The sequence below is a fragment of the Oryzias melastigma genome, linkage group LG14, assembly GCF_002922805.2.
Source record: "Oryzias melastigma strain HK-1 linkage group LG14, ASM292280v2, whole genome shotgun sequence".
Classification (NCBI taxonomy): Eukaryota; Metazoa; Chordata; class Actinopteri; order Beloniformes; family Adrianichthyidae; genus Oryzias; species Oryzias melastigma.
This window is the reverse complement of record NC_050525.1, coordinates 91,843-105,788: the sequence shown is the minus strand read 5'-3', so window position 1 is coordinate 105,788 and position 13,946 is coordinate 91,843. Positions and strand designations below refer to the sequence as shown.

General features: G+C 39.6%; 1 protein-coding gene across 3 annotated transcripts in view; it reads left to right on the top strand.

Annotated features, from left to right (window-relative positions):
* The first annotated feature begins 2,723 nt into the window (after window positions 1-2,723).
* LOC112142445 overlaps window positions 2,724-13,946 on the top strand; it is a 46,146-nt gene continuing 34,923 nt past the window's right edge. Inside the window, exons 1-6 of one of the 3 annotated variants that reach the window (XM_036215179.1) lie at window positions 2,724-3,037; window positions 3,514-3,771; window positions 11,992-12,060; window positions 12,170-12,223; window positions 12,699-12,767; window positions 12,868-12,921. In XM_036215179.1, the coding sequence (XP_036071072.1) occupies window positions 3,025-3,037; window positions 3,514-3,771; window positions 11,992-12,060; window positions 12,170-12,223; window positions 12,699-12,767; window positions 12,868-12,921 (517 nt within the window). In that variant the 5' untranslated portion in view covers window positions 2,724-3,024. The remainder of the gene's footprint in view (window positions 3,038-3,513; window positions 3,772-11,991; window positions 12,061-12,169; window positions 12,224-12,698; window positions 12,768-12,867; window positions 12,922-13,946) is intronic. The other 2 variants (XM_036215178.1, XM_036215177.1) reach the window with 2 other exon arrangements.

Genomic DNA, 13,946 nt, shown 5'->3' with positions numbered 1-13,946 from the left:
TCATCTGCAGCTTCACTTCTGCAGCTTGGAGCCTGAAGATGCTGAAGTCTCGTTTGAGGAAAAGCGTGAGTGCAGGGACAGAAACTTAAATGGATCTCGTCGTGTTTTTAAACAGAAAAAGGTCCAGCAACTTACTTGTTAGAATGGTTATTTTTTTTTAACAAACGCTGAACAGGTTTCTCACCTGAGACTGTCAATAGACTCTGCGCGGCACACGCTCTCCAGACAGAGCTGTGACGTCACCGCAATGCTCCTTTTTCAGTGAATCAAATAAAAAAAATACTTGTTCCCATTCATCGTTGTGTTTTTAATGACTTATCGCGTGAGTTGGTTCGTGAGTACTGACGTGTATGCATTAATTGTCGCAAAAAGCGACGTTTAAAAACGCAAATCACCGGTTATTCATGTCCACACGCAGACGCAAAACCGGAGTTTTCCAAAATCTTCACTTTAGCCGGAGTTTTCCAAAACCACCGTTTTCAGTGACTGAAACCTCCGGTTTCGTGTGGACGATAGGCCGAAACGTATAGAAATATATTCGTTTTAGCAGATACCCGGGTACGTGTGGACAAGGCCTCACAGTCTTCAAGAACACCACGATTTTGTAGAAATGGTAAAAGTGGGGTATCCGCGTTCATTGCCATAGTGTTATCTTCCCCCAGTTTTCAAAACGGAGCTGTCTCCTACGGGAGCTTACTGGTTTCTCAACACAACATGTTTTACGTTTGTTCAATAAACTTTATTGTTCTTACAATATATAAAAATGTACAAACAATAAAATTATATTGTAAGAACGTGATACTATAGTGTACGAACAATAAACTTATCACGTTATAACGGGATATGCCGATTTTTTTTATTTTCACTGGGTGGCAGCTCTGAGCTTCTGTAGTTTTGACTATCCTAAGTTTAAGGTAATATTTTGGCTGGCTATCAGTTTCAGCGTTTTCAGCTATCAGCTTCAGTATTTTCAGCTATTATTACTAACATCTTCAAAGGCCAAATTCAGCTTACAGCATTCACAGTAGCATTATATATCTAATTCGTAATTATGTTAAAAAGTGACGGTTTTAAAGTTTTAAAATGTAGTTTTAGTGTTCAATAAATGTTTATCCTGTTCGGCCCGTGATCTAAGGTGTGTTTTGGATTTTGGCCCCTCAGTGAGATTGAGTTTGACATCCTGGTCAATGGGATACTTGTTATACTTATACTAATACTTAAGTATACCAGGTAAAGTAAACCTCAAGTGTACTGTATTTTTTATTATTATTATAATTATTATTTTTTGCAAAGGTAAATTACAATTATTGGTAAAGATGCTTGAATACAGTGGCGGGCCGTGCATTTCACACCTAGGCCTTCAGTAGTGCTCCATCTGAATCAATCCCACCCTCATTAACTATTTTATGGCAATAAAACTTCTACTGCAGGTACAGCTGCCACACACACACACCAAAAACATAAAAAATAACCTGATAAAATTTCAATATGTAGGGAGATAGCAAAATTTTACTCACCAAAAATCCAGATTATTTAAACACAAAATCCATCCTTTTTATCCTCAAGAAGATTTCAATCACTCTGTCGTGCAGAATCCGTGCGTTTCGCAGATGGAAAGTGTTCCGTGGCTGTGATAAGCTGGAAAAGGCTGCATGCGGGAAATGTTCTGGTATTCCTGAAGCCTCTTGTGGTCCAGGAGGGAGACAAACAGTTTTTGTGATCTTGAAATCTGGTCTGTGTCTGGAAAATAATATTGTCTGTAGTGAGCGCGAGGATTTTGCGCTGCACCTCTTCGTGAGCTCGGAGCGCCCGTGGTGCGTTCAGGGGCCTCGTAGATTTCAGCTTCACTCCCGCTCAACGGAGTCGCGGAACTCCTTTACCCGTGCCAGACAAAACTGTGCTATAACTTTACCCAAAAACTGGACGATGGGACCAGCAATGTGATCGGCTCGCTTTCCACTGGTAACATCTTCAAACCCGACACGCCGCTCCTCAGCACCTGTGTCCGTCAGCAGAACCAGAGCGAGCTGCGAGCTGTCCAATCAAAGCTCGTGAAAATGATGACATTTCCGTGCGCCTGCTAGCTGGCCTTGGTGTCGCCTACTCCAGATCTGATTGGTTGAAGCAACAGTTTGGTCGACAATTATTTTATGCTACAGGGCCCGCAGAACTGATTGTGAAGGCCTCCGGGCAGATTTCTTTGACCCTAGCAACAAATGGTGCTGCAATGTGATTGGTTAATGCTTAAATAGGAAAATACACGTCTGGAAGCAGCGCAACCAGGGAGACAGCAATGAAAGGACGAAGACAGAGTATTTGGAATTATAGAATACGTATTCACGGAAATAAATAATAATTAATATCAGTCTGTGATTCAGATATTTTTAGGCCAGCAGAGAAGGCCTTGCAGGCCCTGACGGTCCGCCACTGCTTGAATAACTGCTAACGTATAACATCACTATTTCCTGCTCTCTATAAGTTCTGTGACATTTTCTGACATATTTTTTAAAATATTTTTAAAATGAGTAATCCAATATAAATATTTTTACACAAGAAGAAAAATGTTATTCTAAGTATTTGGTTTCACATTTATATGGATTCAAGTTTATTTTTAAACATTTTTCAGGAAAATTTCCACCAAAAAATGTATTAATTTTTTGTGTCAACAATTTTTTATTTTAAATTAAGTTACAAACATTGAATTCCTTCAAAGAATATTCATGCTGAAAATTTAAAAATGGAGGTGTTTTATTGTGATGACTTCCTGTTGAACAGAAAGTGTTGGATTCTTTCGTCACCTTTGGCTCCTCCCTCCTACAGTTTTTGAATTTCCCGCTCTGGTTCAGCCGTCGACAGGTTTCATTCGTTTGTTATCCACCAAAGCGGAGGGTTTTGGCTCTTTATTTCTCGTATTTGCGGGGTTTTTTTTGAACCAGGTAAAATTTGCACCACATTTTAGGAAAATAAAGGAAAGGAAATCTTCGAAATCTTTGAAACTTTAACAGCAGGTGAGCCAAAGGTCGAATGAAAATGACTGGTAAGTAATAAAAAAAATCACCTGGCTTTGGGATGAGGAAGAACAAATAGTTTTAGTGTTAACTGGTGTTTTTTTTTTTTTTTTTTTTTTTTAGTTAAAACATTTCATTTAGTTCTCTAATGAATATATATTTGTTGTGTTTCACCTTTGGACATTTAAAAGTTTAGGCATGGTCCGCAGAACCTCATGTCTTTTGTTGACTGAATATTTAAACTGAAACTTATTGATACGACTGCAGGTTGTCAGTAATGTTACATAGTATTGTCGGCAGTAAAAATGTAGCCTCCAATCAGTTCTTTGATGTGTTTTGTTTCTTTTGATGAAACTATTTTGTCAAAATCACATACTATGATTTGAAGCAAAACTAACTCTTACAGTTTTGCTTTTAGTCCTGCAGTAACAAATGAAGGCATCTAGGAGCCCTTTGAATTTGACTGTGTGTGTCTGTATGTGAATTTTTTCTGTGGATGTTTCAGCAGAAGAATGGAAGTCGGCTCTGATTAAAATCCTCGAGGAGCTGGATGGTCAGCAGTACGAGAAGACGCTGCTTCTTCTGGAAAAGATTCCAAAAGGAAAGAAAGAGGATAAATCCAGGGAACAGATGGCACAAACCATCATCGAGCATTATGGAGAGGAGTCTGTCCTCGAGATCGATCGTATAATGAAGGAGATTCCCAGGATGGACTATCCAGTCCAGAAGCTGCTGCAGCCCTTTGTGGAGAAGAGACGATCAGGTGAGGCAGCATGAGTGAGCGCAAGCACTTCAGACCAAAGTTGGGACCTGATTATAAAACCGAAACTTTGAATCAACTAATACAGATTTATTGAGTAATCTGTTGTAGGAAGTGTGAAACGTAGGTGTGTCTTTCAGTTCCAGTTAAGCTCGTTCATCGTCTGTAAGGGACGTGATGAAAATGAAACGTGCGATTGTCGTGAATGTATCATGAAGTAGCCTGTATGTAAGGATGACTTCATTCTCTCTACTGAGTTGCGCGCACTGCCTCCGTGAGTTCCTTCCCGCGCGCAAATGCTTCATGCACAGGACGTGCACGTGATCCGTACGTGCCTGCCAGATGCCCGTGGGCTGTCAACACGAACGACACTGATATTCAAATTTGATCATTTGCAAACAACACGCACCTGCCCTTGAACAGAACTAACGGGCTTTCTGCACAATGCGCAGAATGTGGTTGGGGGACTGGGCGCCTGCATCTCATGCACTTTATTCATTTAACCGAGGTGAAGTTAGTTGGATATTGGATATTCGACAGACATTCGCTCTGGGCGTAGTTAGGGACCGTCAACAAATTAAAGTTTTACCATCAGCAAATAAAGGTTTTTCTTCAACAGCTTCTATGTTTTTATACTTAAATGGTCCTAATCACTCTAGAATAATAAAGTTAGCTCTGACCTATCGGTGTCAGCAATTAAGATTCATTTTGGATTCTTTTCCTATTTTTAGTCATTTTTTTACAGTAAATTTAAACATTTTTTTCAATAGCTTTCAGGTTTTCATAACTAATTGGTCCAAATCACTCTAGAATATTGAAGTTAACTAAGATCTATCAGGGTCAGCAATTTAGATTCACTTTGGATGCTTTTCCTATTTTTAATCAATTTTTTACTGTAAATTTACGCGTTTTTTTTTTCAATAGCTTTCAGGTTTTCATAATTAATTGGTCCAAATCACTCTAGAATATTGAAGTTAACTCAGATCTATCGGGGTCAGCAATTTAGATTCACTTTGGAGGCTTTTACTATTTTTAGTCAGTTTTTTACTGTAAATGTACGCGTTTTTCTTTAATAGCTTTCAGGTTTTTATAACTAATTGGTCCAAATCACTCTAAAATGTTAAAGTTAGCTAAGATCTATCGGGGTCAGCAATTTAGATTCACTTTGGGTGCTTTTTCTAATTTTAGTCAATTTTTTTTACTGTAAATTTACGCGTTTTTCTTCAATAACTTTCAGGTTTTTATTCCTAATTGGTCCAAATCACTGTAGAATATTGAAGTTAACTCAGATCTATCAGGGTCAGCAATTTAGATTGACCTTTGATGCTTTTTCTATTTTTAATCAATTTCTTACTGAAAAACGCGTAGATTTACAGTAAAAAATTGACTAAAAATAGAAAAAGCACCCAAAGAGAATCTAAATTCCTGACCCTGATAGATCTTAGCTAACTTCAATATTTTAGAGTGATTTGGACCAAGTAGTCATGAAAACCTGAAAGCTATTGAAAAAAAACGCGTAAATTTACAGTAAAAAATGGACAAAAAATAGAAAAAGCCTCCAAAGTAAATTTAAATTGCTGATCTCGATAGATCTTATCTTACCTTAAAATTCTAGAGTGATTTGAACCAATTAGTTATGAAAACCTAAAAGCTATTTAAGAAAAACGCATACATTTACAGTAAAAAATTGACTAAAAATAGAAAAAGCATCAAAGGTCAATCTAAATTGCTGACCCCGATAGATCTGAGTTAACTTCAATATTTTAGAGTGATTTGGACCAATTAGTTATGAAAACCTGAAAGCTATTAAAGAAAAACGCGTACATTTACAGTACAAAATTGACAAAAAATAGTAAAAGCCTCCAAAGTGAATCTAAATTGCTGACCCTGATAGATCTGAGTTAACTTCAATATTCTAGAGTGATTTGGACCAATTAGTTATGAAAACCTGAAAGCTATTGAAAAAAAATGTTTAAATTTACTGTAAAAAAATGACAAAAAATAGGAAAAGAATCCAAAATGAATCTGCTGACACCGATAGGTCAGAGCTAACTTTATTATTCTAGAGTGATTAGGACCATTTAAGTATAAAAACATAGAAGCTGTTGAAGAAAAACCTTTATTTGCTGATGGTAAAACTTTAATTTGTTGACGGTCCCTAACTACGCCCAGAGCGAATGTCTGTCGAATATCCAATATCCAACTAACTTCACCTCGGTATTCAATTAATCCTTGAAATAATCACAGGTAGGATTGAATGACTGAGATCTGGAGCAGAAAGATTCCATTTCAGATTTCCAATCAATAACAGATGGAATTATTTTTTAAATATAACAGTTTAATTTAAAAATTAGTTTTTAAAACGTGTCTAAAGACAGCATAATCATAGGAACACTCGGGACGCTTTTACAATAAAAATATAAATGGTTGAAGTGGGACTTTAGGAGCTTATTTCCATGTGAATGATCTGTCACAAGTTAAGGAGCAGGACTGTTTAAAGACTTCCTACCACTGCAAAGCTTGTCCTGGTTCTGCTCAACTCAGATGTAAAGTGGGCCTAAACAGAACCAAGTACAGGAACAGTTTGGGCCTGGATCAAACAGCAGGTCTTGAGCCATGTTTCAAGTTGGAGCCATGCATTGAAATTCTCAAAACTTAAAAAAAAAGACTACAAGTCCAAACAACAAGGGAAAAGAATCTGAAACACATTTTTTAGCTGCCTTGTGTTTTGTCTTAATATGAGTGCAGTATTCTGTTTGTTTCTGGTGTTGTTAAACCCTTTAACTGCCTGCTCCACTAAGCGCTAGAGCCTTTATAGAAAACACCTCTTTAAAAGCAAAAGTTATGTGTATTACTCTCCTGAGGCAATAAGCATCAGATTTTTTCTTGGTTGGGTAGTTGAAAGGTTAAGGTGATTTCTACTCTTTGAGGGGGACATTAATTGTGAAGTTGGGTACAGATCTGGATCCACTTCTCAATGAACATAGATTAATACAGTCAGCATTAAATGTAGTTTCCTGAGGTAAGAGTAGAGTTTGAATCTCCAAAGTGGTCGAACTTCGTCCTAGATAGCGCTCCATGTTGATAGACCACCAGCATGTTACTGAGACATTAGCTAAACTCCAAAACAGCCTAAAAAAACTTAGTAAATGCCAAAATAGTCCAAAAGCTAGCAGAATGCCATTTTATTTAACTTTAAAACATAACTTTTTAACATAAATATGAATAATGAAAAGACAGGAACATTAAACCAGAATAAATCAACTTAAACCTTAAAAAACTTTCAATATTTTAATATCTATAAAAATATATTTCGTCAAAATTATACAAGCTAGAAAAAAGTGGCTCATTTGACTGCAGTTGTAAAGGATTGTATATCAGTGAAAGTTCGGTCCACGAAGTTCTTCGCTTCCTCGTCCGAGCTGACATCCAGCTCAAAACTAAACTGCTGTTGCAGCAGTGAGGATTTACGCTAGCAAGACACAGAGCTACCATAATCAGACGGGGAGGGGGGCCGTGAAGGCGCAGTTCCGTTTAGCTTCAAAGGCCCCGCCCCCTCAGGGGATATTTTGCTGGCTGAGACATCAGATTAATATGAAAAATGGCTTTTTAAGACATTTAGGTTGTGGGACTTTGGTTAAAAACGTCATAATCAGAATTAAAACAATACTGAGAACGTTTTTTTTTTAATTAAAAAATGATCATAGGGGGACTTAAGATGATTTAAGCGTTGATATCATAAGTGTATCTGTAATGGCAAAGTTAGTGATAAAACAGTCTAAGAAATGCTGAGATATGTTTGTATCTTTCAGCTGCTGTTCATCACTCTTTGACCTCTGCAGGGATCAAATCCTACTGGTTATGATCTCATATTAGAGCCCACCGTTCTCTGAAATGTGTAGTGTTCCCACTTTTATCGTTTTTCTTAACTTATATTATAAACAATATTATTTTTGTGTCCAAGCTAAGAACTAAATGGGAATATATTTTCCTAAAAAAATGTTTTTTTTCTATATATTGGGAGTTATTAGAGATTAATTTTACCGATTATTGCAGTATTGCGATATCATCAATATTGTGACCCATGTATGGCGTCGTATCGTGAGCCCTAACTTACATGCTGTGAACTGGATCAGGGCAGTTCCTGCAAATCCCTCTTGTCAAACCAGTGGATCACAGCAGATTTCATCATCCTGTCCACTAACAGCAGCAGCACCTAAAGATGAGCTGAAGGATTTTAAAGCGTGTTCTTCTTCAAAATAGATGAGCATTGTGGGATGGCTGTGGAGTAGTGGTAGGGCGGTCAACTCCCGATTGGAAGATTGCGGGTTCGATTCCTGCCTTGCCCGCCCATGTGTCGAAATGTCCTTGAGCAAGACACTGAACTGCACCATGCCTCTGGTGGAAGGTTGGCGCCAGTGTTTGGCAGCAGAGGTGCCATCAATGTATGAATGTGTGAAAGGTTCTGTGACTTTCAAGGAAAGTAGAAAATCATGATACAAGTATACGCCCATTTTTTACCATTAGAAACCCTTGACTCTTCTCTGAAGCATGGGGGTGGCTGCACCATGGCCTTTGCCCTCTAGTTGTGAGAGAAGTTTGAAGTTGTGATCCGTAGCATGCTGAAATGAAAAATGTACTTGTCTGTAGTTGTGTAAGTGACTCACATGTGATGAATTCTGCAGGGAAGCAGAGGAAACTGGAGGTTGACTCTGAGGCAGGAGGGAGGATGCTGCAGCAGAACTCTGCAGCTGGTTGGTGAATTTAAACCCAAAGCTTTAAGTTTCTGCTTCTTCACTATGGCTGACAAAAACAAAGAACCCGGTCAGTGTGCATTGCAGTCCATTTCTGACCAATCATGAGTCAGCAGCTGAGTAGTTAGAGCATGAGTTTAATCACTACTGGTTCGTGTTTATTGTCTGGTGCGGTGCTGCTATGGTTCTTGGTCGCTGTGGGGTTTGAAACCAGTGATGGGGCTTCGTCTCACCTTCAGAGGAAGTTTCCCCTTATGTTATATTTTTTATTGTATAGGAATATCTTGAGTTCAAAGGTGTCATTAATGTTTTGCTTTAATAAATAGGCCTCTGTGAGCACATATTTTGAGTAGGACTGGTTTGAATTGAAGAATAAAAAAAAAAACTGAATTGATTCAATTCATGCTCTTGTGAATCGAATCGTTTCTGTAAATTATAACTGATACCCAGCCCTAGTCTTCACTCATAATGCCACTGATGAGGTTGAGATTACTGTCTGATTCGGGCAATTCTGTTTGCTACATAGACATAAAATCAGAGCGAGGTGTTGTTAATGTAACCCAACACTATTTTTCTGTCTGTGTAGAAAGTGACTGACTTCATCTCGTCTGTGATGAAGTCTGCCAGTTTCACTACTAAAATGGCACGAAGTTTGAGTCTGGGTACTGTATGCGCTGGATATGGAGTTGACTTTGATTTACCCGTGACAAACCCTACATGGATTTCTCCTGTCTTAACCGTCTTCATTTAACCACTGCAGAGATGGCAATGATTGAGGCATCTGAAAAGATTCCTGCCTTGCATTTGCGTGGACAAACGTAAGGTCTTTTGATTTGCAGCTTTTCAAAATCTTTTTAGAGTTCCTTTCTAATGTTTCTATTGTTCTTTTTTGATGTTGACAGTAGAGCCTCTAGTCATCTTATTCGACAGACATCTCCCTCATCAAATGTCTTCCTCCGATGATGACTGGTGCTACAACTATTCTAGTTGTAAGAATTCCTCCTTTGGTCAAAGGTTTCCCCTCTTGTGGCACGCGAAAAGGGAAATTGTCTCAAGCTTCCTACTGAGGCCAAGACTTCTCTGAAGAGGCAGTGGCTCCGCTCCCAGATCCTGATCTTTCAAGTTTTTAGCTCTGTCTTCTGTGGGAAACACTTTTATGACTTTTTTTACTGTTTGATGCTATTTTGTGATGACTTATAGTTGACTCTGCAAACAGGATTTTATGTCTGCTGCAGACACCAGTGTAGATAAAAAATCCTTGGAAAAAAAAGTTAAGCAGACTGTCTTGTGGGGTCCAGATGACCTCAGTTTTATTTTAAACATCCCTAGGATAGCACAAGGGTTACATTATCTCTGTTTTATTATCGGGCAACATGTCGGACTCCATGAGAGTGGGAAGAAGAAAATGAGCACTGCCATTGATTTTTTTTTCCAGTTATAAAGTTGCTTGCTTTCCTGTCTGATACTTGTTTTTAACCTGTAAAATTCTGAATGCAAATCGATGTTGAAGAGGTCAAAAAAGTCTTTCTCAGCCAATGAACGATTACTCTGTTCATCCAATATGGCATACATGTTGACTGCACGTTTTTCTTGGTAAACAGGATAAACTTTATCTAGCATATCTTTGGAACAAGATCTATGAATCTTGGAGCCTCCACATGTTTCTGTACACTTTGAAATGACAGCAGGAGAATGGGTTTGATTTTGCTTCTTGCCATGATCTCAGTGACAACAGTGCTCTCTGTTCTGACATGAAGAGGGCCTGGGTGCAATGCTGTTAGATGAGTTTTGCTGCCAAGCTCAGAACATTGCACTTCATTTTTGTAAGCTTTGGCTATGTGGTTGGCAGAAGAACAACACTTAAAGAAAACATGTTTGTCTTTCAGCAGAGCTTTTCTCTCTTCAACACTCTTAGTTCTAAAGAGACGACATTTTCTCAAAGGGTTTGGTTTGAGGTGAAGTGGGTATTGTTTTTCGGGTCCATGATGATTTTGTCAGAACAGCTGTTGTGGGTGGTTTCTGCTCTCTGTTTTCCTTACCAAAATTGGTGGTTGGTATGGCCGCTTTCCCATTCCTTCAATCCTTTGTTTGTAGGCGAAGCTTCACTGATATATGTGAAAGTTGGGTCGTTGCTGGTTCCAGCTTCTTAGTTGATGAAACTAACAAAATGAAAACGGGGGATAGGTGAAACCCTGTTCTCTTTGGAATTTGAAAGCAACACTCACCCACTTTTCTTGGAGGTTGTAGGAGAGCTTCACTATTAGAGGATTGACCCGTGAGCAGTGTCTAGATGTTCAAAACCAGGGAAAGAGGATTTTGTTTTGCTGTTTGAAGTTCCAACATGTAATCTCCAAATTCTCTCAAACTTTGATTTTCTCTGTTTGTCAATTTTGGGAAGTTTTTTTTAAATCTTTTTTAATGGAGCATCCTCAATTGGCACTGGAGCTCCATAGCGTTCCTCTGGTCTCTCCCATAACGTGTGAAGGTTTGCTGTTGGGTTTTGAATGTAAGCAACTCAGATTCTCTTGGGTTGGTCAACTGACTATGGCTCAAGCCACTTGGTAAGTAGATTTAGCTCCTCTTGAGAAGACGAGATCAGATCTTGAGTTGCTGTTTGGAAAGGAAGCGTTCCCTGCCCAGTAGTTTTCTGGTTGATCGATGAATTTCGGCAGTCATGAGCTGACCTTCTCTCGACGCATGAGGTATTGGGCTAGGTCAGAGGTGTTATTCTGATTACCTGTTTCTGGTGCGGAGTAAACCCCTTTGGTTGAAGTTGATGAAACATGATGTCATTTGGGTCTGCTTCAGTTAAGTTGTCGGGGTCTCTCAGGGCACTCCACAGGTGGTCTTTCTGTGACGCTGGCTGTGGTGCTGAAGCTGATGGGTGTCGATGCTGGAGTGCAGTTTCATCATTCCAGAGGGCTTCAGGAAGACCTCGATCTTCTGACTTTTTTCATTCATCTTCCTGACCGCTTCTTCCCTTTCGGGGTCGCGGGGGTGCCGGAGCCTATCCCGGCTACTGATGGGCGAAGGCGGGGTACACCCTGGACAGGTCTCCAGTCTGTCTCAGGGCCTCAATCACACACCCATTCACTCCCACATTCACACCTAGGGGCAATTTAGAGTCACCAATGAACCTATGAAGCATGATTTTGGACGGTGGGAGGAAGCCGGAGTCCCCGGTGAAAACCCACACATGCACGGGGAGAACATGCAAACTCCACACAGAAAGGTCCCAGCCGGGAGTCGAACCGGGGCCTTCTCGCTGTGAGGCAAGAGCGCTAACCACTGCGCCACCGTGCAGCCCTCTTCTGACTTTTCCAGCACATATTCTTGTGTTCGCTGGGCAATGTTGTAAATCGGCATTGCTTTTCAACCGAGGTTGTTGGAGATCTCAACTCCAACAACGAATATGTGCTTGCATGATGCTAACTTATCATTATCATTTCACATGTGATGAATTCTGCAGGGAAGAAGAGGAAACGGGAGGCTGAACCCGAGGCAGGAAGGAAGATTCTGCAGCAGAATTCTGCACCTGGTTGGTGAATTTAAATCCTTTAAAACTTGAATCAAGTTTTTGCTTCTTCACTTTGACTGAGTTCAAATGTTGACTGAAGACTTTCTCATCATGATCGTTTCTTTGACAGGCTCCAACAAGATCCAGATGGTTGCAGATTCTTCTGGCAAAAACAAAGAACCAGGTCAGTGTGCAAGTGTCTGTTTCTGACTAATCATGATTTTCTTAACTCTGTAAACAAACAGTGACTCTCAGGACTTTCTCTATCTTTTTTTAAAGCTTTTTCTGACCAACAGCTGAGCAAGCAGATCAGAGCTGAAGGCAGGCCTCTTGTGTTGGACAGATTTTGCTGTTACAATAGAAGTTTATGGATCTTCGGACAAACGATGTGTATATTTGTATACGCCCATTTTGTATTTGAAGTTAAGCTTTATTTATAATAATTTTGTTTATATGCATTTTCCTGTAGGACCAGATGTAAAAAAACAGAAGAGGGAAGGACAGAGTGGGATGCTAGAGATGAGGAATAAGGGGTCAAAGATTAAGGCTGGGGGCTCAGTTGTGAGACATTTGAAGTTCTGATCATTAGCTCCAAAATAAAAAGTTTACTTGTCTGTATTTGTGCAAATGACAGGTTTCACATGTGATGATTTCTGCAGGGAAAAAGAGGAAAGTAGAGGCTAACCCCAAGACAGGAGAGAGGATGTTGCAGCAGAAATCTGCAGCTGGTTGGTGAATTTAAATCCAAAGCTTTCATCAAATTTCTGCTTCTTCACTTTGATAACAGAGACTGTGAGGACTTTCTCATCATGACTGTTTCTTTGACAGGCTCCAAGAAGAACCAGGTGGTGTCGGATTCTTCAGGCAAAAACAAAGAACCAGGTCAGTCTTCAACTCTCTATTTCTGAAAAGATAGAAAAGTGCCATATGAGTTCACACCAGTGAGGTACAGTCAGGGGAGGCAGGTGAGGCAGGTGAGGCACATCTTCTTTCACTTTCAGCTTATCCCTTTTGGGGTCGCCACAGCGTAACAGCACCCACTGTTTGGCATCAGTGATTTGGCAGAGTTTTTACACCGGAAGCCCTTCCTGACACAACCCTGTACTTGAGGGGCACAGGGACCCAGTTAGGCAGCAGCATCAAGGGTCTTGTCTAAGGGCCCAATCTGGGTGGGGGATCAGTGGACAACCCTGGGAATCGAATCCAGGGCTCCTGCGTGTCAGCTGTTCACTTAGCCCACTGAGTCACCCAGCCGCTCTAAGGCAGGTGAGGCACATACTCACCTGTAAAAGATAACTTAAACAATGCATACATTAAATAAAATGAATTTACTTTTTTATTGAAAATTAAAAAAAAATACATTTTAGACAGGTCCATTCTATGATTACTTTTTTCTGTGTGATTACTTCTTTTTGGTATTAAAAAAAAAGTAACATATATACACGTTTCCTGTTCAAATACACGAGAGAGAGACAGGTGAGGCACCAGCAGCCCATGCCTACCCTGTGCCGCTCACACTGACTGGAGCTGCAACTGACGCATGCGCTTCACTAATTCGGTCTTTTATCATCATGAAGGAGTTTTATTTTTTAATTACCTCATTTGCTTATTTCTCACCATCTGTCTGATTACAGTGATGCCAGTTTGTGATTGAATGAATGCATTAATGACTGAAGGCATAAAATGGTTATTTCAATCAGTAAGATAACGCATAAAATAACAGCTTACATTATCAATCACAAGTTGATCACTTGAAAGGGAGTGGAAGGAAGCAAACTTATATAATCCCACCCCGGTTTGACAATACCATTTTCTTTATATGAATTATCAACATCCGGTTCAGGACTTAATATCAAATATTTATACCCTACAATCATAGATTCAGGCTCCATCCATCCATTTTCCTG